The 26684-nt window shown below is 37.2% G+C and overlaps 1 protein-coding gene across 4 annotated transcripts in view; it reads left to right on the top strand.

Annotated features, from left to right (window-relative positions):
* The window catches only part of OXR1 (oxidation resistance 1), a 302119-nt gene that overhangs the window by 137432 nt on the left and 138003 nt on the right, over nucleotides 1-26684 (top strand). Inside the window, exon 1 of one of the 4 annotated variants that reach the window (XM_014562930.2) lies at nucleotides 21651-21863. The exons of the other annotated variants lie outside the window; for them this stretch is intronic. Coding sequence (XP_014418416.1) covers nucleotides 21851-21863 — 13 coding nt within the window. The 5' untranslated portion in view covers nucleotides 21651-21850. Of the gene's footprint in view, nucleotides 1-21650; nucleotides 21864-26684 lie in introns of those variants that run through there. 4 annotated transcript variants of the gene reach the window in all.

Genomic DNA, 26684 nt, shown 5'->3' with positions numbered 1-26684 from the left:
TTATTTTAGGAAATAGTTCAACTCAGTATCCAACCCACACCCAGTGATGTAGGGTTCCGTAACTGCTGTGATTAGGGAATGCTTTTTGGCGGAGGTAAGCAAAATGTAGGGGAAACATAACAATTAACCAAAGAAATGAGCCGCAGGAAAACCAATCTAAAGTCCTCTTCTGTTCATACTCATTTGGGTACAAAAGTGGTTTTGTATTTTTTTAAGTGTATTTTTAAGTACAAAAATATACACACTTTGAATTAGTTATTGGCTTAGACTTCGGCTCACTTTTTTGCCCTTCTAGACTAAACCGAAATGCCTACCCACTCCTTGAATCCTGGTCTGCGTCTGTGGTAACGGCCCAGTTGGGAATGCTGAGGCCACGCCTGAGGTCAGCATCTTACAGCTTGAGGGAGATGGCTTTGTTCTGGGGGGACCACTCATACTAGGGGAGTAGCTGTGTTCAGACAACCTAGGGGAATAGCTGTGTTCAGAGAACAAGGAGGATTTATATGCTGTTTAAGATGCGAAGGCTTTACTTTTGGTGAAAAACCTGCGGCCACCCCTTGTTTTTGCCCGTGGGCAGGGTGCGTGGGGCCGGACGCCGTGTCGTCGGAAGACCTGCAGCTGAGATGAGGAACCCGATGGTGCTTTCTTGTATGAATCTATTCCAAACAGTCCTGTTTCTGTTTATGAGGCAGGTAACTTCTGGTCATGGCCCCTGAGCTCTGTGTGAATATTCTGTGTGGGCAGCTCTTTTCTTGATTCTTAGGCAGTGTAAATTTGTGGACTTCGGGTTTAAACTCTTGTTACATTTGAACATCAAAGTTGAGCCGGTGTATGCAGGCCTCCTAGAAGTCCACAGGGACTCAGAGCCGTTCTCTCCATAGCCTTCCTGAGAGACAGCGTTCTGTACATTCAGCTGGTAGTTGGCCAGATACATTGTGAAAACTCAGAAAAGTAAAGTGTGTTGTGATTCCACTTACTCTCTGTGTCTTCCTGAGAGACAATTCAGTGACTCTTGTACTTGCAGAAGATAAAATATATGACTTTTCCAAGGCACGGAGGTGCCAGAGATGATGTTTAACCTTACATTTTTCAGATATGAGATTCACGTGAAATGCAGCAGGCTTATTATTTATGAATTTGCATTGAAGTACAGTCAGTTTACAATGTGTCAATTTCTGGTGTACAGCATGTTTCAATCATACATATACATATTCATTTTCATATTCTTCTTTGTAATAGGTTACTGCAAGATATTGAATATAGTCCCCTGTGCTATACAAAAAAAAAAAAGCCTGTTGTTTATTCATTTTATATATAGTGCAGAAAAGGTCAATCCATAGAGACAGAATGAACATTGTTGATTGCCAGGGGCTAGGGAAGGTGAAATGGGGAGGAACTGCTTAATGACTATGACATTTCTTTTTGGAGCTATGAAAATATTTTGGAAGTAGGTAGAAGTTAGTTACACAACATTGTGAATACACCCAGTGCCACTGAATTGTTCCCTTGAAAATGAGTTTTATGGTGTGTGTACTTCAGCTCATTAATATGGCTACATTATAGAGAAAGGGAGGTGGTAGGTAGATACTCCAGACTGGGCCACCAGAGGAAGCATCTCCAAATAAGTTGATTTTGAATTAAGACCTAATGACAGAAGAAGCCAGTCATGTAAACATCATGGGGGAGAGAATCCCAAATCCCAGTAGGTTATGTGGGAGCTTATCAACTAGAGTGAGGACTTTTAACAGCCATCATCTGAACCAAATTATATATATATGTTAAAGTTAGTGTATGTGAAGAATGGGTTGTTGGAGACAAATTTGGAAGCAGAGAGACCAGCTAGATGTTCTCTCAGTGTAGATGGTAACTTGGGTTAGCATGACCATCACAGAGAGAGGTAGAAGTGAATGGATTCAGAATCTGTTTGAAGGCCATGTTGATGGAGCAGAGATGTGAGGGCAGAATGAGGAACAGATCGGGGTCGGAGGTGCCTGAGCTTGTCTATTTTCCCGTTTCAGATAAGGGCTAAGTGTTCAGATAGGAGGGGGGTTTTCAGGGAAGATGCTTATGTTTAATACTTCTCAAGCTCCAAGCTGTCTTAGTGGCCCGAGAGAATTCTGCGTCCAATCTTGCTCAATGCCAGGGGCATCTTAGACATTGAATTATTACATGCTGAAGATGAGTTCCTGTTTGAGTTATTAGTCATGACTGGCTTCATTCTAGGGGTGAGATAGGAGTCTTGTTTAATTACAATGGGTTCCCCACCCGCCCCAGCCAACCTGTGTCCCTGGAGCCATTTGGGAATTAGAATCAAGCTGAATATTTACAACAAAGATGCTCTATGTGTGTTGAATTCTTATGCACAAATGCATGGAGTTAGAGTAGAAATAAATAATTGAGACAAACATCAGTGCTTTTCTGTAGACATCACTCAGACCGAGGTCCACTGGGGGGCTCATCTCTCTGCTTCTTACAGAGCCTGAGAAAAACTTGTGACCACTTGTTCCTTTATTACATGCTCATTAGATGACACCCCTGCAGAGGCATGACTGACCCCTTCCTTGAACCACAAGTCCTTTTTTCTCCCTCCCACCACTGATCTTCAGTGCGAATCCTTGGGGAGGAAAACCTGGCAGTTCTTGGAAGAGGAAAGGCATGCGGTCCCCACCTTTTCTCCTCCCCTGTACTCTTTCAGCAGCAGTACATTCATTGAGGAAGTGGTGTCATAGCTTCCCTTCCAAGAATGCCTCCTGCAAGCTTGTTACTCAAAGCATTTAAGAAGCACAGCTATAACTACCCTTCTCTAAGTTGTCATTTTGTTAACAACTGCAAATCTGTTTAGGAATCTTTACCAAGGATGAACTGACTCCTCCATCCATATTAAAATACATTTGTTCTTACCACTGGTGTTTAAAATGAAAAATGTGTGAAAGTAAATTTGACATGTTATTTGAGGGCATTCAAATTTCTCATATTCAGTGGAAATAATTTTCCAGTCTCTTTCCTTTGAAAAACAGCCAGCACCATGTGATAAATATGGAATAATAAGCATCCTTCGCAGAAAGTGGTCTGATACTTTTCTACCTTTTGTATAGAAAAAATAAATTCTGCCCACATCAACTGTGTATTAAACGATGTTGTGTCTAGATTCATTCCTTACCTGTTAAACTGAAACAGTATGTATTATTTAGTATCCTCATGGCTTGAGAAAATAATTAATGTCTATATCCATCTCTATATTTTTATCTATATTTATCAATTTATCATCTATATCCATTCTTGGCTTACGTAATAATGATTTGATTTGAGTAAAATAAACTCTTGAGAACGAAACATACTGAGTAAATGTCCATTTCTAGAGCAATGACTTATCATATGATGCTCTAGAACTGGAATTTTGCTACAGAGTAGCTGATACCCTGAAAAAACTAATTGCCCTCATGAAAGTGAGTATCTTACTCCAAGTGCACATTTTACTTAAGCAGCTTTTTGATGGGATGAGATCTAATGTGAATGCACTTACTCACATTGTGCATCAGATGAATTTGCTGGTCATAATTAACGAGTCTTAGGGTCATTTTTCTCAAATGATGGTAAGGAGGCTTTTCCTGAAGGTTTCAATTAAGTGTGCGCTGGAGACTTTCTAGCCTCTGCTTCTGATCAGCTGAATAAAATACCTTAGGACAAATACTGACTTCACTACATATTCTGGTTTGAAATAAAGTTTTGCTGCAGAGTCAGAACTGAGTATGGAAATACTGAGGAAGTTGGGGGTTAGTAGGACCAGTGGAGTGCTACAGACATGATATATTTGAATGTTGTATTTGCTCATCGAACAGGATATTGAAGAGACACCGACATAATGTAATTTTCTCCTCTACTTAAGGCAGTTCTAAATTATTACTTATTTTGGCATAAGTTCTACAAATCCCTCAGCTTACTAGTATACTGGTATGGTTCATGTATGGGGAAATCCTTTACTTTATGTATGTGTATATATATAGAATAAATCGATGTATCATTCCTAGACTGGATGCTTATCCATGGAATGGAAAACATTATTTTTCTGTGATCTTGGGACTCCTCTAGACTAGAGTTCAAGCCACCTGCTAAGTTGGAAAAGTACACGAGCAGAATCTTCTAGGAAGGAGAGGAAATTGGCTGTACTATGAAGTTGCCCACACTTTTGTTTAAGCCAAGACTTTGCCTCTTAGGAAAATTTGCAGTATCCATTTGGAAAGTAAGTTCTATTCAGCTGTAGCAGTAATAAAGAACAAAAACAGAGCAGTGGAAGTTCTCTAAGTTTGGCTGGAGATTGTAAAAAGAAAAACAAAATGTTCAGGGGAAAATTAACAGATGCAGCAGGGGGAACTTCTCCCAAAGATCCCAACTCTCGAAGCCTTGCAGCAGAATGCATGCTCTTGTCAGCACCGGCAGTGTCTGAGTGCCCTAGGGAACAAAGCATTAGGTATGACCTTTGCCTAGCCTACCAGGGCTGTCTTGGTAATAATAGAATTTGCAAAGTCCAGAGAAGAGTAGAACTAGGCTGGGGACATGGGGAGAAGGAGATTGAACCCCCAGCAATCCTGGCCCTCGTTACTTGACTGCAGGTGCAATTTAGAAGGCTAGGGAATAAGGAGGAGGCATCACAAACCTGTTTTGTGTTGTGCTTTTATTGAAGACTCTGGATTTAGGCATTTCCAGAAAGAACAAACCAAAGTCTTGCAGTGTTGAAGAACACAAATTTTTATGTTTAAGATTATGCTCCTGTCTCAATATCAGAAGCTGTAGAACCCAAATGATGTGCATCAGCATTAATATCATATGACAGAATCTGGATCTGCATTTATAATCCATGTGAGCTGGGCAGAATACTTAATAGCCCTCCCTTCATTCGCGTCATCTGTAAAAGCAGGGTAATCCCAAATTCATAGATGCTCAGAATTAAAGGAGATCATGCATCAGCAGCTGAGCATAGTAGGACATCAAATGGTCCTTGAAAAACAGAAGACACAAAAGGAATTGAAAACTGACTTCCTCAAAAGCTGCCCAGAAGCCCCCTTGTTATGCAAGATGACCGTCTAATGCCACGCCTAGGTTTTATATAATCCTTCCTCGATGATTATGTAATCTGTCTGCAGGTGTTGCTGCGCAGTGGCTGTTGGTGTATGCCTCACTGCTAAATGTTCCTCCTAACTCACTGTTTCCTAACAGCTAGTCCAAGCTCTCCTGCCATCGCTGCAGGTCACGGCTTCCTGCTCTCTCATCTGAAACTGAGCAATTCCCTTCCCTCATTAATTTTGTAACCTTGAAGCTCTTTAAGAAGCCTGAGCAAATGCCTACCTGCAGTTTTCTCTCTTTCTAAACTCCTACGAATCAAATTCTTTCCTTTTCTTCCCCCTCATACACAGGAACTCAAATTCCTTTTTCTCTTAGTGTTACCTCTAATTGTAGTTAATGAAACATTTTCTATATAGAGCCCTTCCAATTAATTAATTGAGATTTTTTTTCTTCTTCTAAGGAAGGCGACATAGCCCACTACCTGAAAAGCCGATCAGTGGGATTTAAAGAAACTTTCCCCTTTACGGTACTTAAAATCATTTTAATTTCTTGCCATAATAAGGTAGCTGAGGCTTGGGAAATAAATCCATACATAGTGGTTAAGTTAGTGCTCAGTTTAAAATGAAATTTTAATTATATAAAGCATACATTTAAGGGTTATGTTACCTACAGAGGCTATTGTTCTGACCTAGGTTTCTTCTAAATGATGACCACTTGGCACTGACAGCCAAGTCAGGTGATTAACATCTCCTGGACATGTGGACATGTGGACATGTGGGCATGTCCTGAGGCACAGATTAGGCAGAAAGTAGCTCTCAGTAAAACTACTGTTTGCGGAATTCTATTTATTTATTGGGAACTACTCTATTATGAGGCAGCTCCCAAGAAGAGAAAGAAGCAAATATTTCCCCTAGATTCCACTTGTTGAACTTATTGCATGGGATCCTCTGGGACTCAGCATTTCTTCGCCATCTTTGCAGGCAACTAAGCCTGAGCTAAGCTAAAATGCGGCAGAGTAAATCCTTACAATCCTAACGTAGAGCTACTGTCCTAGGCACTGGTCAAATCAAATGCCACTCATGTTGCTGACAGAGCCTCCTATATGAAATGGGATCTTTGTTGTGACCAGTCTTATTTAAGAGAAAAGTGTCTATCTTAATAAAGAACGAAAAGCAGTAAGGAACAATTTAAACATAACTAACTCAGAAACTGAATTGAAAGTTGCGGACACATCAGCCAACTAAAGGACATCACATGATACTGTAGATGTTCACCTCAATGATTTGAAGTCAGAAGTAACTAACTTTGAATACTGCCTTTACCACTCGTTAGATTTTATACCTGCTGAAGAAGTCATTTCACATCTCTCAGTGCTCATTTCCTCATGTTCAGAGTGGGAATAACAATCACTTCATAGAGTTACTGTGAAAAGTATTCAAGAGATGAGCTCCCACTTCTAGGGCATGTGCTAGGGAAAAGCTAGCTTTCTTTTTGAAGAGTCTACTCTGGGAAGTAAAAGCTTAGAGCCCTTTTGTATCAGTTAGCTACAGGTGCATAACAAGCCAACCCCAAAGCCAGTAGCTTAAAATAACAACCGTTTTATCAAGCTCACAATTCTGAGTTGGCAATTTATGTTAACACTGAGCTGGGTGAGTCTTCAGGCCTCATTGGGGCTCTCCTGCTTCTCACATGCCTGCAGTTGACTCAGTCAAAATAATTTATTTTTATGGATGTTTATATATGTTTAGCCCTGTTCAAAATAGTGGTATTCAAAATATTTAGAAACCATTTTGGCAGATGCTCAGACCACACAAGTGCAATTGTGGGGCTGAATAGCCCCTGAAAGGTGACTGTTAATCTCTTAGCTTCTGGATTATCAGTTGGTTCGAGGGGCGAGATGGGGAATCTGGACAGTGACAGGGGAAGGCTGTCTAGGGGCTTGGTGTGGTAGCTGTATATCAGCCAATACAAAAGTGTTTCTGATACAAACTGGTTGAATGCTCACCCTGTCTCATCCATGTTATAATCTTCTTCCTGTCCAGGTTGCCCCAAGTCTCTTGATACCTCATCATTAATACACTTCACCTTGCCATTTACACTGGTGCCCCCTACATCTTGGCACCAAGGATACTGCTTACATCTATATGTCTCTCCATCTCACCTGTCCCAAATTCCAGTAAACCTACATCAAGAATAAACACAACATGTATAAATCCTTTTTAGACATAGGGCAGTGATTCTTAGTTGGGGAAAAGATGACAGTAATCGGTAGCTTGAAAAAACATTAAGTTTTCAGTATTATAACAATCATATTTGTCAAGTAGGACCAAAAAAAGCCCTATTTTCTTTTATCAGAATAAAAAATAAAAGTGAAGTTGGTAGAGATTTGTCCAAACACAATTCTCAAAGTGGGAAGAGATGTGTGCCCCATTTCAAAAGACATTATGGGTTAAAAACGTTGAGAAACATGAAACTAAAGGTAATATGGAGAAAGCCAGAATCTCTGGGGTGGAACCCAGGAGTCTGACTGGCACTAAAGTTGGAAAATCATTGGCTACAGATGGTCTGCTGCATTAAGGATGTGCAGTTGTAGAAGGGCACTGAGCTGGGTTAAAAACAGGGATGTCAGCTTACTAAGGCAAGTTTGAGATGTCCACTGGGTATAGAATTCTGCCCCCATAAACTGGTTAGGGTCTTTCTCTGAGTTTGTTTTGTTTTTTTTTTTTTTTTTTGGCATAGCCCAATCTTTAAACCCAGGCGGATAGCAGTAATGCTCCCACATGACTCATTTTACCGTTTCGGGAAGTGTATAAAGCTGGCCAGGATTGCACATAGCAGTCCACCAGTCCCCCACCTGTCCTGAACTATGATGGATAACCTGTAAGTGCCCTTCTGAAGTCCCTGCATGCCCCGCAAGTCCCATCTGCTGAGCAGCGGTGTCAGCCTGAGTGGCTTGGGCTCCAGGTTGTATTAAAGTCACTGGCCACTTGCTAAGAACCATGACAGGTAGATCCCACCCTCTGATCAAACCACTCTCCTTCAGCCCATCTCATTTGTATTCAGTTTGCTACAACAAACGTAAGAACTTGTTTATCTTACCTCTCATGAGATTATTTTGTTCTCACACTCTCTGTATCTCATCAGGTGTAGGAAAAAGAGGGAAGGGGGGAACTTTGTCTTTTATAAATGTTTGCTGTGCATCTAGAGAGATCTGGGATGTCAAATTTATTTAGATTCAAGACAGGTAAACCAAACACTTCAGTTAAGGTCCCCAGGTTTTAAAAAGATTACGCATGGCTTCACCAGATGCTCTGCAACTTCATCAGCGCTGTCTGCTTTATAAAGATGCTGCCTCAAAAAGGACAGAGATGTAGCTGGATGCCATGGCTTTTGTTTCTGTGAGGAAAGAGCTTCAAATACATTTTTTAGCCTGATTCCTTCACAGTGTTTTCTATCAGCAGACTGCCAGGTGATTCCAAATAAGGAGTTACTTCTGTGAAGCTGGTCTGCCAAAATTCATTGTAATACCAAGTACAAATGCTATTAACACGGAGAACATTTGGAAATATATTGCATAATTCAAAAGCTGTGTATTATGCATTCCTTCAAAGCACAGTGTTCAGGGAGGGTTGATAAAGGTAGTGGAAACTAAAGGTAACAAAAACAAAATAATTTTTTAAAATAGTTTTTGTGACATTTCCATTCCGGTTGTTAATACATAACAGAATATCTTCAGTTATAATGTAAATGGAATTCACTGCATGATTTGTGAACAGCCACTGAACAATGGCCAAAAGAAAACAGAACTATTGCTTAATAAATCACATTATGATGTTTTATGATCATTTCTCTCCAGAGAAATGGGAGAATGTGGCCCTGGGCAAGTTTCTTAGCCTCCCGGAGTCTCTCCATTTTCATCTGTAATATGAGGAAATTGAAACCCATGATCTATAAGATCCTTTCCTGATCTAAAATTCTGTGACTTCTTAGGTCATTAGCTTCATGATAGCTTGTTTTCTTCTGCCCTGCCAACCGAGTTAATGAAAGAGGGACTGATTTTGGACCCAGATATGAATTCCGATCTCATCTCCTCACTTCTTAGCTGTGTGAATGTGAACAAGATACCTTGTCCAAGGGTGTTCATAGGTAACAACTACCCAGTGGAATTAGGATAAAGAAACCAGAAAGTAAAAAGCTCCAAGTACAGAATCCTTCACTTCTACCTCATCAGGTCCTCCATAAATTGTATTCCTTTTCTTATCATCATTTTGGAAAGTCTCAGATCTGCCTTTTTGATGAAATCTTCTGTCCTCTGACCTCTGGTCTCTACAGAAGAAGTTATAATTCTGGACTAGAGGATGCTAAAATATAGAACTGCAGAGGATAAGACCTAAAAGATAATTTTGTTTTGTTTTTCTCCTGGATTGTTTTGGTGAAAAGAATGATGGCATCTATTGAAAACAGTCATCCTCCCTGACATTTCTTTTTCTTTTTGTCTGTGAAGTCTAACATCGACCTCATTTTTCGTAACTGGAATATATCTGAATCATGAGAAAGTAGCATGCTTCCTGAATGATAGACAGCCTTTTCTTATTGCTCCTTTTCACCAGTTTTTTCATTATTGCTGGCTGTTGTATATTCCAATTTTTTTAATTAAAAATAATTTATGATTATTTGTTCATTATACAAAGTACTAGAAAATAGAAAACTAATAGAAGAAATGAAGTATAAATATATTTTCCAGAGAGAACTACTTTATATAATTTGCCAGATTTTCTAACTACGTGTAAATTGTGTATACACGTTAACAAAATGGGTTGATATATGGCTCTAAGGTAAGAACCAGAATGTTTGCTCTGCAAGGGCTGAGATGTGCTTAGATTTGTTCACTGCTGCTGTTCCAGCATCTAGAACATGCTGATCACAGAGTACATATGCAATGCTCTTTTTAACTAGTATATTCCTGTATATCTTTTTGTGCCAATGAATATGATTCTTTAGCTTCATTTTCTTTTTTTAAACATCTATTTATTTATTATTGTATTACTTTTTTTTTTTTTTATTTTGGGAGGGAGGTAACTATAGGTTTATTTGTTTTTTTAGAGGAGGTACTGGGGATTGAACCCAGGACCTCATGCATGTTAAAGTATGCACTCTACCACTTGAGCTATACCCCCACCCCCCCAGCATCATTTTCAATGATTTAATAACATCCTGAAGTACAGATATATCACAGTTTACTCAATTGATCCTCTGTTGTTGGACTTGTCAGATTTTCTGTTCGTTTTTACCTATAACAGTATTTTAATCAAAATCCATGTACATAAATCTATGTCTTTCTTCTTCTTTATGACTTTGTTAGGATAAATTTGTTAGTGTTATCACCAAGTTCAAATGATCCACTCACGATTTTAGAAAAGTATTACGTGTTGCCAAATTGCTCACCGAAAGGTGGTAATTAGTTCACAATCCAGTCAACCGAGATTGTCTATTTCCATGCACTCAGATTATTAGGTATTAGGCTGAAAAAAATTAAAAACCAGTTTAAAAAGTAGATTATTGCATACAAAATATTGAGAATATTTATTTCTGTGTGCTACGTTACTAGCCCAGGACATCTTTCCAAACACGTTTTCTACATACAAGATCCTATAACCCAGAAAGGATAAAATCTTGCTAAAATAGTGGCAAGAGAGTTCTGTTTTGTCTGTTTCACTAGATTGGTTAATATGGGAAGAATGACAAGAAAGTCCCTATAAAATTCCACTGACGTTCACATCAATGCTCGCACTTTGACATTCTATCATTCTATATTCAAATCATTTTCAGTAGATCATATTTCACATTTGTGTAGTTTGACAGTGCCCATTTAAATCAATCCCAAACTGTTATGAAACCCAGAAACACTTTAAAACTTTGTGAAACACCTGTAGCCTGTTCAGTGTTCTCCCCTTACAGAATCCAATGTGAAATGTCTGTGTGGGAGCTGTTTTCCCAAGGTAAATAGATTAGTATTTATATCTCTAGGTGCAAATGCTTTGAAATAACCAGTACACGTTGCAGCTGAATATGGCCTTACATAATATTTACAGCTACTGCTTTCTTGTCGGTACGCTGTCCTGGTGCAGCTTTGATGATCTGATCTGAGTTTGAACCCCAGCCGTGATTGCTGCTCACATTTTTATTATTCACCCTGGTGCGAACAACATATATGACAATAGCCAGTTGTGTTTCTTGTGTGCTTTGATTTTGACAGTCAGGAAAATCATTAATGCTGCTTCCACTGTGTCTGTGCCTCCAGATTGGAGATTTTTTTTTCCCCCTTGAAGATATTTCCAGATTGCAGAGTCCTGTAAGTCCAGAGCCAGTGGCTTTGTACTTTCTGTGTTGCATGGAGCTCAGTTTGATGAGATCCATTAATGATTACCAAGCACTTTAGATATGACTTTGCTATTTAAGAAGTAACTCAAAGAGGAACAGTTGATAGCACGTGCAATTAGGAAAGAGGTTGGGTGACTGTGAAGATTTAGACAAAGGAAAAGAGGAGCATGAATTTTAAAAGAAGAGTTAAACAGGATGTTGAGAGAAAAAAATGAGAAACTTCAATTTCAGTGCCTGCTAGGAAGAGCTGACATAAAAACAAAGAGGCTGGCCTCCACCTGCAGGGGAAGAAGATTCTTAGGGAAAAGAAAGTTGTCAAAATATCAAAGGAGAAATTACAGCAAGAAAGCAGAAAACAGTCAAAAATGGTCAAGAATTGTGCTTTAACCACAGAAGTAGATTTGGGACTCTGGCTAGCTTAGAAAGATGGAGAAGAAATCTGAAAATAGCTCTTTGATATAGAGTCGTTTGAGGCATGTGATGCCTACTGAGGATAAAGATCAAGGAAAGATAATTACTAGTCGTCAGACTATCTAAATAATTAGCACATTCTTGTTCTCTTTTTAAGAGTCAGTGATATCTGTCTTGTTCTGGAGACATTGAACTTATCTCTAAATGGTCTGGAAAATTCTCAATTTTTCCAAAGCAGAATTTAAGTCCTCATATGTTATACAAACTTAGGGAGGCAAGTGGTAGCCAAAGTTTCAAAAACTCACATGTTAAATGGTATCTCCATTGGCCTGTTTTTATTAGTTTGGAATTTATTACTCGTGTAAAGCCAGCTAGTGTAATAGAAAGAGACTGAGCTTTGGAAATTCAAGTCCCAGCAGCTGCATTAACTGCAGTGGGACCTCAGGAATCTTCTCTCAACCTCATTTTCTGTATGTACTAAAGGAAAACCTACCTTTTTGGTTTTGAGAATTAAATAAAATAGGATATGTTGAATGCCTGACTCAAAGTAGGCAGAGAATTAATACAGATTTCTTTCCCACCACCTTCCCATGCCATGTGGGGAAGTTCTGCAGAAGTTGATGAAAGTAAACATAGTGTAAAATGGTGTGGTTAAGTTAAAAACCAAGGACCACCTTTAAGAGAGGAGATTGGCATGATCAGGAATGTGCAATGAAATTAGTGTCAGAGTTAAGCCCTGAATTTGGCTCAATTTCTTTTTTTTTTTTTAATTTTTTATTGACTTATAATCATTTTACAATGTTGGGTCAAATTCCAGTGTTCAGCACATTTTTCAGTTATTCATGGACATATACACACTCATTGTCACATTGGCTCAATTTCTTGCTGTCTCCATCAGGATGCTTTTAGTTACAAGCAACAGCAAACCTATATCAAACTGATTTAATCAATGAAAGAAATTCACTGGTCTGGGTGACTGAGATCTGGAGGCAAGTGGACTTGAGATCTGGCCTGATCTATCTACTTAAATGACATGGGAGGGGCCCATTTTTATGCCCGCTCTGTTTCTTGACTCTGCTTCTTTAGTGCTAACTCCATTCTTGCAAGCTTCCTACCTCATGGTCCGAAGATGACTACTTTGCTCACATTCAGGTTTCTTTATGATTAAGATGTCAGCTCTGCAGGCTAACAGTCCATTGTGAATGGTTGAGAACTTGGATTTCTCATATATGCTACCTCTTTCACATTCAGCAAAGAAGAGTACACGTTTCCAACTCTTGAGCAAAAATCCTGGGCTTGAGCCTAAGTTAATCAACTTAGAGCACTGACCACCCTGATCTCAATAAATGTGGCTGGAGATGAATGAATCCAGTTAGTTTAGGTCTGAGCCAAAGATTCTGCTTTTAATTTAGAGGTCGAGCCAGGTACCCTTGGAGCATGTGGGCTGTATTGGAGAGGAGTGGAACCAGAACAAGAGTGGGAGTGCTTTTACCAAGAGTCAGAGGAATATATGCTGGTGGACTGAAAGGACGGATATTCACCAGAGTAGCTAGGACTAAATGGGAAACTTTGGGTATTATATAGGTACATATGAAAAAGAGAAAAAAATATATAGATTTGAAAAAAGGAAACTTGAAGGTTCATCTTATACATCCAGAAATTAAATGGAAGGAAGAGTTTATTTAATTGAGTATTATCTAAAAAAAAAAAAAAACCATTTAACAGAGACAATGTATTCAGTAATAATTGTGCTAGATAAGGTCAGAAACACCAGTGAAATAATAATTTTTTATATACATTTTTTTCTCATGTTTAATAGGAGACATGATTTGGAGAATCTAGAATAGATTGCTAATATATCCATTAGTCTTTCAAATAAAGCCATTTTAAATGCTTGAGCGATATTCAGTTGCTGTCAATTCATGATTTAGTTCTCCAAGAAAGGACATACTTCTCTAAGGTATGAAGTAAAGCCAGGTTTCTTTACACTTAAGATGTCAGATCTGAAGTGCCTGACAGTCTGTTGTGAACAGTTGACAACTGGACTCTCATTTGAGCAAGTGTGAAAAGTCCTGTGACTTGAAAGTGCTCCCAACATTATCCCAACAAATACTTTGAATCTTCTCTAGCGATTGAATCTGAGCCGTATGTCACATGACGAATGATTTTTAATTTGGAATTTTAAAAAAAGCATTCATCCTTAGAAAGGCCTTAGATGGCTTCAGGGACATCTGGTTTCAAGTAGCATGGCCCCCTGCACTCTCAAAGGGCTATATTAATTGGCCTCCAGAATGAGTTATTCAAGATTCTCTATTCAAATGTTAGGGAATAGCTGCTTAATATAGTGATTTTAGTTTGGGTGTAATTAACAGCGAACTAATCTTCTAAAAGTAATCAGCTAAATCCAGCTGCTTCTGCCAGATAGAAACAGCAATAGTTAAGATACTGATTTGGCTGCTACTATAATAAAGGCCCAAATATTTTATTTTTGCCCCAGAAAACAGCCTGAGAGTAAGTGGTCCTGGGCAGGTTTTTCAGTGTCAAGAGGAGAGAATCTTTCTAGTTCCTCTGGCATCATAATATTCATCTTCCATCTCTTGGTCTAAAAAGGCTTCTCTCATGTCCACTCCAGTATCTGCATTTCAGCCTGGGAAGAGATGAAATGGAAAAGTGGGCATAGACCTTTCCTTGTAGGCGTGTGACCCAAAGTTGCCACATCATTGCTTCTGTTCGTTTCTCACTGGCCAGAAAATAGTCACATGGCCACCCCTAGAACCAAGGAAGGCTGGAGACAAAGTCTTTTGCTGGACAGCCTAGTGCCCATTCAAACTCGATGTCTCTGCTGATGATGGCTACAGCTACTAGGGAGAAAGACTCTGTGTCACAGAGTCTCTGAAGAAAGGAGGCCTCTTAACTCTCTGTCCACCCAAGCTAAGGTACCTCTGTCCAGTTCTCCCAATTAGGGTACCAGCTTGTCCAAATATAAGCTATCATGGACAGAATATCAGATTTTTGTACACTAAAATAATATTTCTACCTCAGTTACCATGTGTTTAAAATTATTATAACATGTATTGTTTCTGATTTTTTAAAATGTATTTTTTAAAGTTTGGATAATTCAGAAAAATACCGAGGGTAACCATCAACTATAATTCCATCAGCTGGAGATAGTGATTGTTAAGATTTAGGTGCACTTACTTTATGGCTTTTCTCCATGAGACTTTTCTTTTTATGTAGATAACTGGACACAGTTTTTGCCTTTTTTAACTTGATAACATACATTTTTATCACATCACTGAACTATTTAGTGACTCTAAATATTTTTAATGTTTGCATTAACTTAACCTGTAGAAGTACCAAAATTTATTCAACATGGTGTTAATATCAGATGCTTAAAGTTTCTGGTCTTTGTTCGTATTTAAGAATGTTGCTGTGAGTATCTTTGTGCATAAATGTTCATCTGCATTTTGAATTATTAGAATAGAGTCTTAAAAATAAAATTGAATCAAAAGTTAAGAACATTTTAAAGGCTCTAGATTTATATTGCTAAATCACTTTCCACAAAGGATCGTGAAAATTTCTTCTATTAATCTCTTTCACATCACTCTCACTAGCATTATAATTAAATAAATTTGCCTCATTTGATTGCATGAAAAAGGACATTCAAAGGCCCTTGATGACTGATGAGCCTGAGATGGTTTGACATGTACTAGTAATGTCTTCATGTCTCCATTAAATTCTATTGTACTGATCTTTTATTCATTCTTTGTTTTAATGCAAATATGAACTATCATCTGCCCAACTGTGTTCGCCACTAAAGCAGGTACAAAGTGACTGTAGAATATCTCATTTAATGACACCTACATTAAGTGACACCAACCAACTTGATTCAGCCAAGAATCTTGGATGAATGTATTTAAAAAGAGAGATAGTATGTACTGAATTGCTAAAATAAATGGCACCTCATTTATGTGCCTAAGCTCATGCAATTTTCTCAGAGGGAAGACTTCAGATTCTCATTTCAAAGCACATTAACTCTGAAGTTAGATAAAATCTGAACACATTTGATTATATGATTTCCAAGTCAATGGCGGATTAAAAAAAGCAACTTAGAAAAGAGCAGCAGACACATTAACAACAAATGATGGTAGCTAAGAGATTGTCAATGAGGAGAGAGAGATTTTGTGTTGTTTATGACACAAACACACAAACACAACAACAACATGAAATTCTGGTTTTTTTTCATTGTAAGTTTTTATAAAACTAGTGTTTAATTAAATTATGGCTCATCTATTGACAGTGTGTTAAGAAGGTCTTGCATATTTTCCTGTGATATTAAACTCCTTTATATTAAATCCTATATTATATCCTTTATATTAAAGGAGTTTAATATCACAGAAAATACCATTTATGATAAGACAAAACTAGCTATAACTTTGAACATAGAATTTGATCATAAATATGATTTTTAAAATGGAAAAGAGACATCTTAAAAGTAAATGCACTAAAATATGAACTGTGATTTTCTTGGAGCAGTAAGATAAATTTTCCTACTTTATTCTGTATTTTCTAAATTTTCTAAAATGTATATGTATTACTCTAATAAAGAGAATTAAAGTTATGTTATTTTTGAATAATCTAGAAAATTTAAGAATCGAAATTATTACTCTATTCTAACATGTGGACTTATACAATAATTTGTGCTTATAATAGTAGCCAAGTTAAAAGAAAAGATCAAATTTGATTCCACAGACTCTACTGAAGAAGACCTGAAAAGTATAATCTATTTTCAAAAGATTTTTACCCAGAGTAAAAATAAACATACAATATTTATAACACATGAAGTGGGAACTAAATGAGATGCAAAACACATAATTAGGAGTGATGTTTAAAAAACAGTATTTAGGCAGTAGTCTGTTGGGGATATCTCTTGGATACTATTTAAACTATTTGTTCTGTGAAGTAATGATCATAATGATTGATCTTACATTACGACATTAGAAAGGAAATTCTTAAATTAAGTAAGTCAGGCATCATTATATATTTAGACAGAGTGCTCCTGCTATATAATATTGCAGGCATTTTACAAATTAAAACTATGTTTCAGGCATAATTAGAACTTCAACAATTTAAAGCAAAAAAAGTATTTAATTTTTTTTCATATACACTCATCTTGCATGTAGGAGTGGAATGTTTAAGTTGTTTCTGAAGGATTCTTTGGTGTAAATTATTTTTCTTTGTATTTTGGGGGAGTAACTTTTAACTATATTTACTTAGAAGAATTTATAGTATCTTCCAGAAAAGTACTAAATGTATGAAATATTTCCTTTAATATTAGCTTGAAAAATCATCTGCAGATTTTCTAAATTAATCACATGAACAATTTAATTGTATTGAACATAGTTCTACATGTGCCAGTTTTTAGGTTATTGTCTCTCAAGATCCAAACCCACTCTTCTGGGCTCAGCTGTGTTGTGGCTGGGGCTGGGTCTCTGTGAACCAAGTTTCTGCTTTGCCCATAGAGGGCGCCAGAGGGAGATGGCAAGGCTGGAGCAGAGAGAAGGAACTCCTTCCTGGCTGATTGCTATTCCTATGGGTAGCTATCCAGCTACCCTTAACTTTGAAAACCAGGGTTTATTCCAGTAGCAACCCTTCTCTAAGTTCCTGTGTTTTAATAATTTCAAACACTTCCTTTTGCTCCCCAGCCCTAGTTAGTAGCTGCCTTCTGTAATTGCTATTTTTGTGATAACTCAGTGTTATCAACTTAAGACCTAAACTGTGCCTTATATTCTGTTCTGTCACCTGGCTACACCAACTGATGCAGCATAATTTCCTAAAGCAGGAATACTGGAATTGATAAAATAATTTTCCTGCTAGGTAGTTTCTTAAGTTAACGTGAATACATATGTGGTAACTCTGATAGAAGCTATCAGAACTTTGTCTACTTTGCAAAGAAATGAGTTAATGTATAGGGTATACATAATTCTGTATGGTTCGGGGGTGCAAATCATGGTCAGTTCTTCTCACGTACCAGCATAGCTTCCTTATCAACACTTTAAGGAATTAAAATTTTACCATATATACTCTATGTGTATGTGCATGTGTATAATTGTATATATGGGTATATATATATGTGTGGGTGTATATATTGTAAAAATGTGACAGGGAGACAGGAAGGAGAAAGTTACAAATGTAATGTAGTTGTAAAATAGATCAGTTGTTAATTTGTGACACAGGTTAATTTCATTGTTCCACTTGCATGTGAGTTTTGGACTCTGAGTACTAAATCCATTAGTTAGCAAAATACTTAACACATTTGGTTACATATTCATCAGTTCAAAGGTATTTACATGGTGTTTTATCAACAAAGTTGTCCCAGGCTTCCCAGTCGCCTCTGTACCCCGTTCCTGCCACTACTACTACAGTGGCACCTTTGACCTTAGTTACTGCCTAGATAATCTTCTCAATCTTTTTCTTTCATAGAAAGAAAATATACCAAACCCTCCTGAAATAAGTGCCACCCCCTTTATTGCTCACTTGGACTGACGCCTCCCAGCTCCTGAAATTCCTGACCCCCTACTCCTTTGCCTGTCTGAAGCCGTGACTATTTTGATTCCAGGGTTTTTGAGCTAACTCTGGTTCCCTAGCTTGCCTCCGACCCCATTTCGGGCTTACTGCTTGGCTTTTGCTATAACTGTTTATGGCTGTGGTTGGTTACAGAGTGACCATTTGAAAGTCATCCTTTCCTGTCTGACATCCTGTAATTACTGTTCCTTGACACTTGAAACACCTCACCTCTGACTGGCTGCAGCACTTCCGGTTCTCCTGTGTGTCCTTTCATCTTACCCAAAGTCAGGGTTAGCCCTACCTTGCTGATTCCTAGGCCTGCCAGCCAGCCTCTAGCTGCACAAACTAAGCAGGAAAGTTAGGCCAAAGTGGGAGAAGTAGGTGACTCTGTTTGCATCTCTGGTTACCTCTGAGTATTCGGCGAAGGATGTTGGAAAACCTCCTGGCTGAGTTTGCTGGCTCTGGAGTCAGATGGACTGAGCTCAAATCTTAGTTCAAACATTTACTAGCTGTATGCTCTCAGGCAAGTTTCTTTACCTCCCTATGTCACAATTTTCTTACGGACCATATGAACACAACAGCTCTGCCTCAGAATCATTGGAAAGCATGTAAATTGCTCAGAATTGTCCAAAACAGAAAAGGCACTCAAAGTTTAGCTTTTGTTTCATTAGCCCTCAATCCTAACACTCGATGGCTCTGCTGATATCTAAAATTGAATAAATAACATGTCTTAATGACTGTTTTCCTGACTTAGGAATCGTCATGAGAGGATTGTGGAGTACATATATCTTCCCTTCATAATTATCAAACCCTCCATCTTTGTGTGGCATCTATTTCCATAAGTGAAGGAGGGAAAACAAATCACTATTAATAGAATCATTTAGTATCTTTCTTCAGTCTGTGTTTGAAGAGCCCAAGGATTGTAGGAACCTGGAAGAAGCAGTGACTCGAGTGGAAATCTTAGAACAGCCTCTTCCCCCCAAGTTGCCGGGTTAAGCAATTAATAGTCTAGCTGAGTTTGCACTTTGGGTCCACGTTTGAGACACAGATACTGTTTTCACCTGTCAAGGCAAACCTGCATGTAATTGGCTAACACTTTTTTTGCCCTGTACAATGACTCTCCAATGAACAGTTACTAATAATATATATCTGATATATATTTGAGTCTAAATCCATACATTTGATTATCAAATAACTCTAAAGAACTTATTACATTTGTACAGCATCAGGGTATACAGAGTTTTTTTCTGGTAAGCATGATTACAATTGATCACATTTAGCTTACTTTCAAGGTTCTAATAGAAATTAATCTAATTTTCCATATGAGGATACTGATGCAAAGATGCAAAGTTTACACGTGTATCCATGGTAACATAGCTAGTAGTCAGGAGCATGTCTGCCCCCTCATATGGTTATTCCAAATGTGTTTTTTTCCATTACTTCAAGGGGATGCCAAAACTGCCTTACTACTTCAAAAGATGTCTTAGAGTTTGAAGGTAACAGTGGTAAAAATTAATACTATTAATATTTGAATATTTAATGCCTTAGTATTTGAAGGAATCAAGTAGTCTACAAAATCAAAGTAATTATAAAGCCTAATTTCAGAGACTCACTAAAACAGTTTGATGAATCACTCAGAATATTGAACAGAAAACTTCTAGCTTCAAATATCTTTTCCAAAAGAGAAAAAAAATTGTAATGATAGCCAAGATTTAAGTGTTGATTATGTGCCAGGCACCACAGTAAGCATTTACATACCTCATCTGATGTACTGCTTGTGAGAATCCCACAAAGTGATTGCAGCCTTTTCACCACACAGATGAGAGAAAGGAGGCTTAAAGCTTAGAAAATTTTAGAATTTGTCCAAAGTCATACTGTCTCTTAAGTGGGGAAGTCAGGATTCAGACCCAGACAGCCTGAGTTCTGAGCCCATATTCTTAAACACTATGCTATGTATGTGCTTGATTTTTATATAAATTATCCTTCATGAGCTGTGTAGCTCTTTAATTCAGTGAACTGTGGGGCAGTTACGATTGGTTAAAGCCTGAAACGTTGCCCTCGTCTCACAGCAGCAGCCCAGGTGCTGTTACCATCCTACGCTCACAGCAGAAGTGTGTGCTGTCTGAATGACCACACTCTTCCACAGCTGCGTGAAATCATTATTCATGATTTAGGGTGGAAAACATATGCTAATGACGAGCATTTTCTTCTTGTGGAAACTGTGGTTTTTAAATGCACAGAATGATAGGCAGAGAACAGTTTAAATAAGGATCCTTTTAAACATTGTATCCTTTTCCCTTACCATCTTAACCACTTTTTAGGTGTACAGTTCAGTAGTGTTAAATATATTCACACTGTTGTGGAACAGATCTCCAGAACTTTCTCATCTTGGTACATCTGAAATTCTATAACCATAAAACCTACTTTTTTCCCCTTTCCTCCTTCCCTTTAGCCCCTGTTATCCTCCATTCTACTTTCTGTTTTGATGAATTTGACTATTTTAGATATCTCATGTAACCGGAATCAGAAAATATTTGTCTTTTTGGACTGGCTTATTTCTCTTAGCATCAAGTTCTTAAGGTTAGTATTGTGGCATGCGATAAGATTCCCTTCCTTGTTAAGGCTGAGTAATATTCCATTGTATGCATATACTGCATTTCACACATGCCTTCATCCATTGATGGATATTTAGGTTGCTTCCAACTCTTGGCTATTATGAATAGTGCTTCTATGAACGTGAGTATGCAAACATTTCTTTGAGACTCTGCTTTCCATTCTTTCGGATATATGTTCAGAAGTAGTATTGCTGGATCCTGTGGTAGTTCTATTTTTATTTTTTTGAGAAACCTGCATACACTTTTCCATAGTGGTTGCACCATTTTACTGTCCTGCCAGCAATGCACTAGGGTTCTCATCTCTCCACATTCTCACAAATGCTCGCTACTTCCTGTTATCTTTTTTCTTTTTTTATGAAGCAATATACCTTTTATTTCAGAAAATGTAATATTACTGAATCTAGTACTTTGTGAGAAACAGTTGGGGGCCAACATATTTAAATGTTCTCCAGCCCACTAAAGATGTTTAATCTAAGAAGTTAAATACTTCCCAGAACATTCCTTGAGTAAATGAATAACTTGTTCTTTTGAACTTAAAACACATATTAGTTTCTTCATTCTTTTGGCTACCACTGTCTTACCCAGCTTTAAAATCTTAAAATTAGTCAGAGGAAGACAGCGGGAAGGTGTAGACTTCTCACTTCGATAGTCTGCTAAAGATGGAGAAAAAACGGTGCTATTCAAAGACACTTGTACTTAGAGATTTAGAATTCAGGGTGGAAATAAACCCAGTGAAGTAGCAAGAATGTTTGAAAGACAACTTGCCAACCCACCACTGCAGAAGACTGAATTCCAAAAAAATATGCCCAGTATCCATGAAGCTGAGAAGTAAGTTTCTGCAATCACGCCTGTTTTTTCTCGTTTACTTGAAATGTCAGTCATTAGTTGGGGAAAGCACAGTCCTGCTGCTGAAGCATTTGGTTAATTAACCAAATGGTAGAATCTTATGCGAATAAGAGTAGATTTGAATGTTTGTCTAGTGACTTTTCTATGGAATAACTACCAGAAATTGCTAACCTTGGGCTTTAAAAAAAAGAGTATTAGTTATGTTAGCTATCTGTAATATTTTGATTCTGTGATATGGGTTAAAAAAATCTTTAAAAGATTTATCTTCTATTAATTTTTTTTTATTGTTTCCATTTCTCATTCATTGGTAGAAACTTCTGGAAGCAAACACCTTTTTTTCACTCTAAGCATGAGAACAGATGAATAAAATGAAATTATGATATATTTAATCTCACATTTACTCACTATAAGATGACAATATTTAGATTCTCAAAAGAATTGCTAGTATGGGAAAAAAAAAAAACAGAATATTTAACATTTTCCAGCCAGTGACTGATAAATTTTCTAATGCTATCAGATAATTTATAAGCAGAATTGATTTAAAAAGACAGCAAGACAGATATATTTTTTAATGTATTAAAAAACAGATATTGCTCAACACTCAAGATAGCTTACTTGGAGAGAAATAAAAATAACAAAGACCTGGTAGATAAGACAAGATTATGTGGAAATATAAGGGTGAAACTTAATAAGAAGCCAAAAAGATGGTACTTGTTCTATGTGGCAGCTGAAAATAGCAAACCTAGGGACAGTGAAATTTTCTTTCCTGTATCTATTTTGTGATATGGTGATCTAGCATGGTGGACAACACAGAAACGCCCTGTCCTTGTAGAGCTTACTGTAGATTCCCTCTCAAGGGAAAGTGTTCAACACTGGAGAGCATTAAGTAAAACGTCTTGTAAAACACTTTAACTTAGCCTTTGCTAACCTTAAAAAGCCAAATTCCTTATTGACTTTATGAGTACAGCAAGAATAACAAAGTTAGAGGGAAAATATCACATTTTATAAAGTAGAGAAAAAAAAAAAACTTTTGAAGCAACAGCAGTGTTGCGTTTCCTGTTTTTAGAAATAACTGCTAAAACTTATCGCTTGACCTCCAGGCTTATTTTATGGAGGAATCACTAACACATAAAGCAATAAGACTGGAGAAGTTGATGGACTTAGTCACAGAGTGGCCACGAAGCAAATAGGAGATTTCTTAGAGAAAATTGGGGTAGAAGAGAGAAAATAAAGACCTTTGACCTTTCTAGGGATGTTTATAGTAATAGTTGGAGATAGTAAGTAATGTCCAGCCAGCCAAGTTATAACAGTATTTTTTCTTTCTCAGAGTCTTTTGCCAATGAAATAACAAGATAGCACTGTTTTCTAGTGGTCACTAACAACAGGGACAACAAGCTATTTGACTAATTTTGTTACAGTATTCATTTCAGGTAGGGGATATACTTATTCTATGGAATTATGCCAGAGAATGTCTAGCTGTATACAATTCTTCCAAACCGCCAGCCCCTCAGACGTCGCCTGGGGTTCTCTTTCACTCCCTAGGGTTCCCTGTTGTATGAAAGACATTAACAATGAATAATCAAACAATCACAGGGAATTAGCTACCATGATATATCTGGTTTCCAGAAAATAGAAATATAGGCAATATTTTATATTAACTAGAAGTGGAGTATAATCTTTAAAAATTGTGAATCACTGTGTTGTACACCTGAAACTTATATGATATTGTAAATCAACTTTAATTTTGTAAATCAATTTAAAAAATACTAACTTACATTTAAAAAAAACAAACAATAATTTAGATGCTCCTGAGTATTTCAAATGTCTTAAAATCATAACTGGAAGCAAGACTTCCAGTTAAAGATGGCAGATTAAACACAGCCATTAAGGCCTGTTCCTTTTTGATACTCAACTGAAATGACAGTAAAATGATTTTCTTGGAAGGCAATATAGGGCAAAAGGAATACAGAGAGGAAGTAACAGTTACAATATTTTGGAAGTTGGAAAGCAGATGGCTTATCAGACCTAAGAAAACTAAGGTTAACATTGGGAAAAGCTGAGAAGCACAGAATTTACAGTGCAGAACTCCCAAAATGCAGTTGGTGATACTGAGATTTAAGAAAGTAGGAATAAAGTTACAACTAAAATAATGTCTGATTTGCATTTCTCTGATAATTAGTGATATTGAGCATTTTTTCATGTGCTTTTTGATCATTTGTATGTCTTCCTTGGAGAATTGCTTGTTTAGGTCTTCTGCCCATTTTTGGATTGGGTTGTTTATTTTTTTCTTATTGAGTCGTATGTGCTGCTTATATATTCTGGAGATCAAGCCTTTGTCGGTTTCATTTGCAAAAATTTTCTCCCATTCCGTAGGCTGTCTTCTTGTTTTACTTCTGGTTTCCTTTGCTGTGCAGAAGCTTGTAAGTTTCATTAGGTCCCATTTGTTTATTCTTGCTTTTATTTCTCCTAGGAGAAAATTTTTGAAATGTATGTCAGATAATGTTTTGCCTATGTTTTCCTCTAGGAGGTTTATTGTATCTTGTCTTATGTTTAATTCTTTAATCCATTTTGAGTTGATTTTTGTATATGGTGTAAGGGAGTGTTCTAGCTTCATTGTTTTACATGCTGCTGTCCAGTTTTCCCAACACCATTTGCTGAAGAGACTGTCTTTATTCCATTGTATATTCTTGCCTCCTTTGTCGAAGATGAGTTGACCAAAAGTTTGTGGGTTCATTTCTGGGCTCTCTATTCTGTTCCATTGGTCTATATGTCTGTTTTGGTACCAATACCATGCTGTCTTGATGACTGTAGCTCTATAGTATTGTCTGAAGTCTGGGAGAGTTATTCCTCCAACCTCTTTCTTTCTCTTCAATAATGCTTTGGCAATTCTAGGTCTTTGATGGTTCCATATAAATTTTACTATGATTTGTTCTAGTTCTGTGAAATATGTCCTGGGTAATTTGATAGGGACTACAATGAGGTATCACCTCACACCAGTCAGAATGGCCGTCATTCAAAAATCCACAAATGACAAATGCTGGAGAGGCTGTGGAGAAAGGGGAACCCTCCTACACTGCTGGTGGGAATGCAGTTTGGTGCAGCCACTATGGAAAACAGTGTGGAGATTCCTCAAAATACTAGGAATAGACTTACCATATGACCCAGGAATCCCACTCCTGGGCTTGTATCCAGAAGGAAATCTACTTCAGGATGACACCTGCACCCCAATGTTCATAGCAGCACTATTTACAATAGCCAAAACATGGAAACAGCCTAAGTGTCCATCAACAGGTGACTGGATAAAGAAGAGGTGGTATATTTATACAATGAAATACTACTCAACCATAAAAACCGACAACGCCATTTGCAGCAACATGGATGCTCCTGGAGAATGTCATTCTAAGTGAAGTAAGCCAGAAAGAGAAAGAAAAATACCATATGAGATCACTCATATGTGGAATCTAAAAAACAAAAACAAAAACAAAAACAAACAAACAAACAAAAACAAAGCATAAATACAGGACAGAAATAGACTCACAGACAGAGAATACAGACTTGTGGTTACCACGGGGGTGGAGGGTGGGAAGGGATAGACTGGGATTTCAAAATTGTAGAATAGATAAACAAGATTACACTGTATAGCACAGGGAAATATACACAAAATGTTATGATAACTCACAGAGAAAAAAATGTGACAATGAGTGTGTATATGTCCATGAATGACTGAAAAATTGTGCTGAACACTGGAATTTGACACAACATTGTAAAATGATTATAAATCAATAAAAAATGTTAAAAAAAAAAAAAAAGTAGTTTGACCCAGGAGAAAAGACCTAGTTACTGATATTAAGAATTCTCCTAGGAATTGGCTTAACTAGAGCATCTTACAGTAAAAACTACAGCCAACAAGCCTCACTCCAATCAGCTGTTTTGTATCCTACTCAATAGGAAAGCTATTGAAATGTGTTTCTTAATTTAAGCACTCTTAAATTAAGTAATTTTTAAATATGAAAACATTGACCAAACCAAACAGACAGAAAAGAAAAAATCAGAAGGAACAAAAAATAAATAGGAAAAGAGAGAAACTTCCAAAAACATCAATAATATTTTTCAAAAGGATAATATACATTGTTTCCATGAAACCAAAATAGAGGGATACAAAAAGGAATATTTCAGAAAATAAAACAAAACAAAAAAAGCTCAAAGAGATTAAGTATATGACAGCAGAAATTAAAAACTCAGTAAAAGCTTTGAAGGAAATCTTTCCAAAAGTAAGACAATAGGATAAAGGATGAAAATAAGAAGAAAAAAAAAATAAGGAAATTAGAGGACCAGTTGTGGAAGTCCATCATCCAAACGGGAGTTCCAGAAAGAGAAACAATAGAAAAAAATAGGTTGGAAAAAAAGTCAGAGAAATAACTCAAAATTTCCCAGGACGGAAGGACAGTAGTTTCCAAGTTGAAAGATCCTAGTACCAAAAACAATAAATAAAAACAGACCCACACCTACACATCTTATCATGAAGCTTAAGAAAACTGGTGACAAGGAAAAGATCCTCAGATCTTCAAGATGACACGTGTATTCAATGGATCAGGAATCAGAATGGTATAGGACTTCTCCACTGCAACCCCGGAAGCTCGAGGACAATGGAATATGTTTCAAAATTCAAAATTTTACTAAAAATATAAATAATGTGTGGGAGCAGAATAAAGCCATTTTCAAAATGCATATCTTTAGCATTTCCTTTCCGTGTTACCTTTCTTGGGTGCTCCACCATTATAAGAAAATAATACAAGAAAGAAA

Source organism: Camelus ferus, chromosome 25 (genome assembly GCF_009834535.1).
Source record: "Camelus ferus isolate YT-003-E chromosome 25, BCGSAC_Cfer_1.0, whole genome shotgun sequence".
In the NCBI taxonomy this organism is placed as follows: Eukaryota; Metazoa; Chordata; class Mammalia; order Artiodactyla; family Camelidae; genus Camelus; species Camelus ferus.
This window is presented reverse-complemented; position numbering and strand designations above follow the sequence as displayed.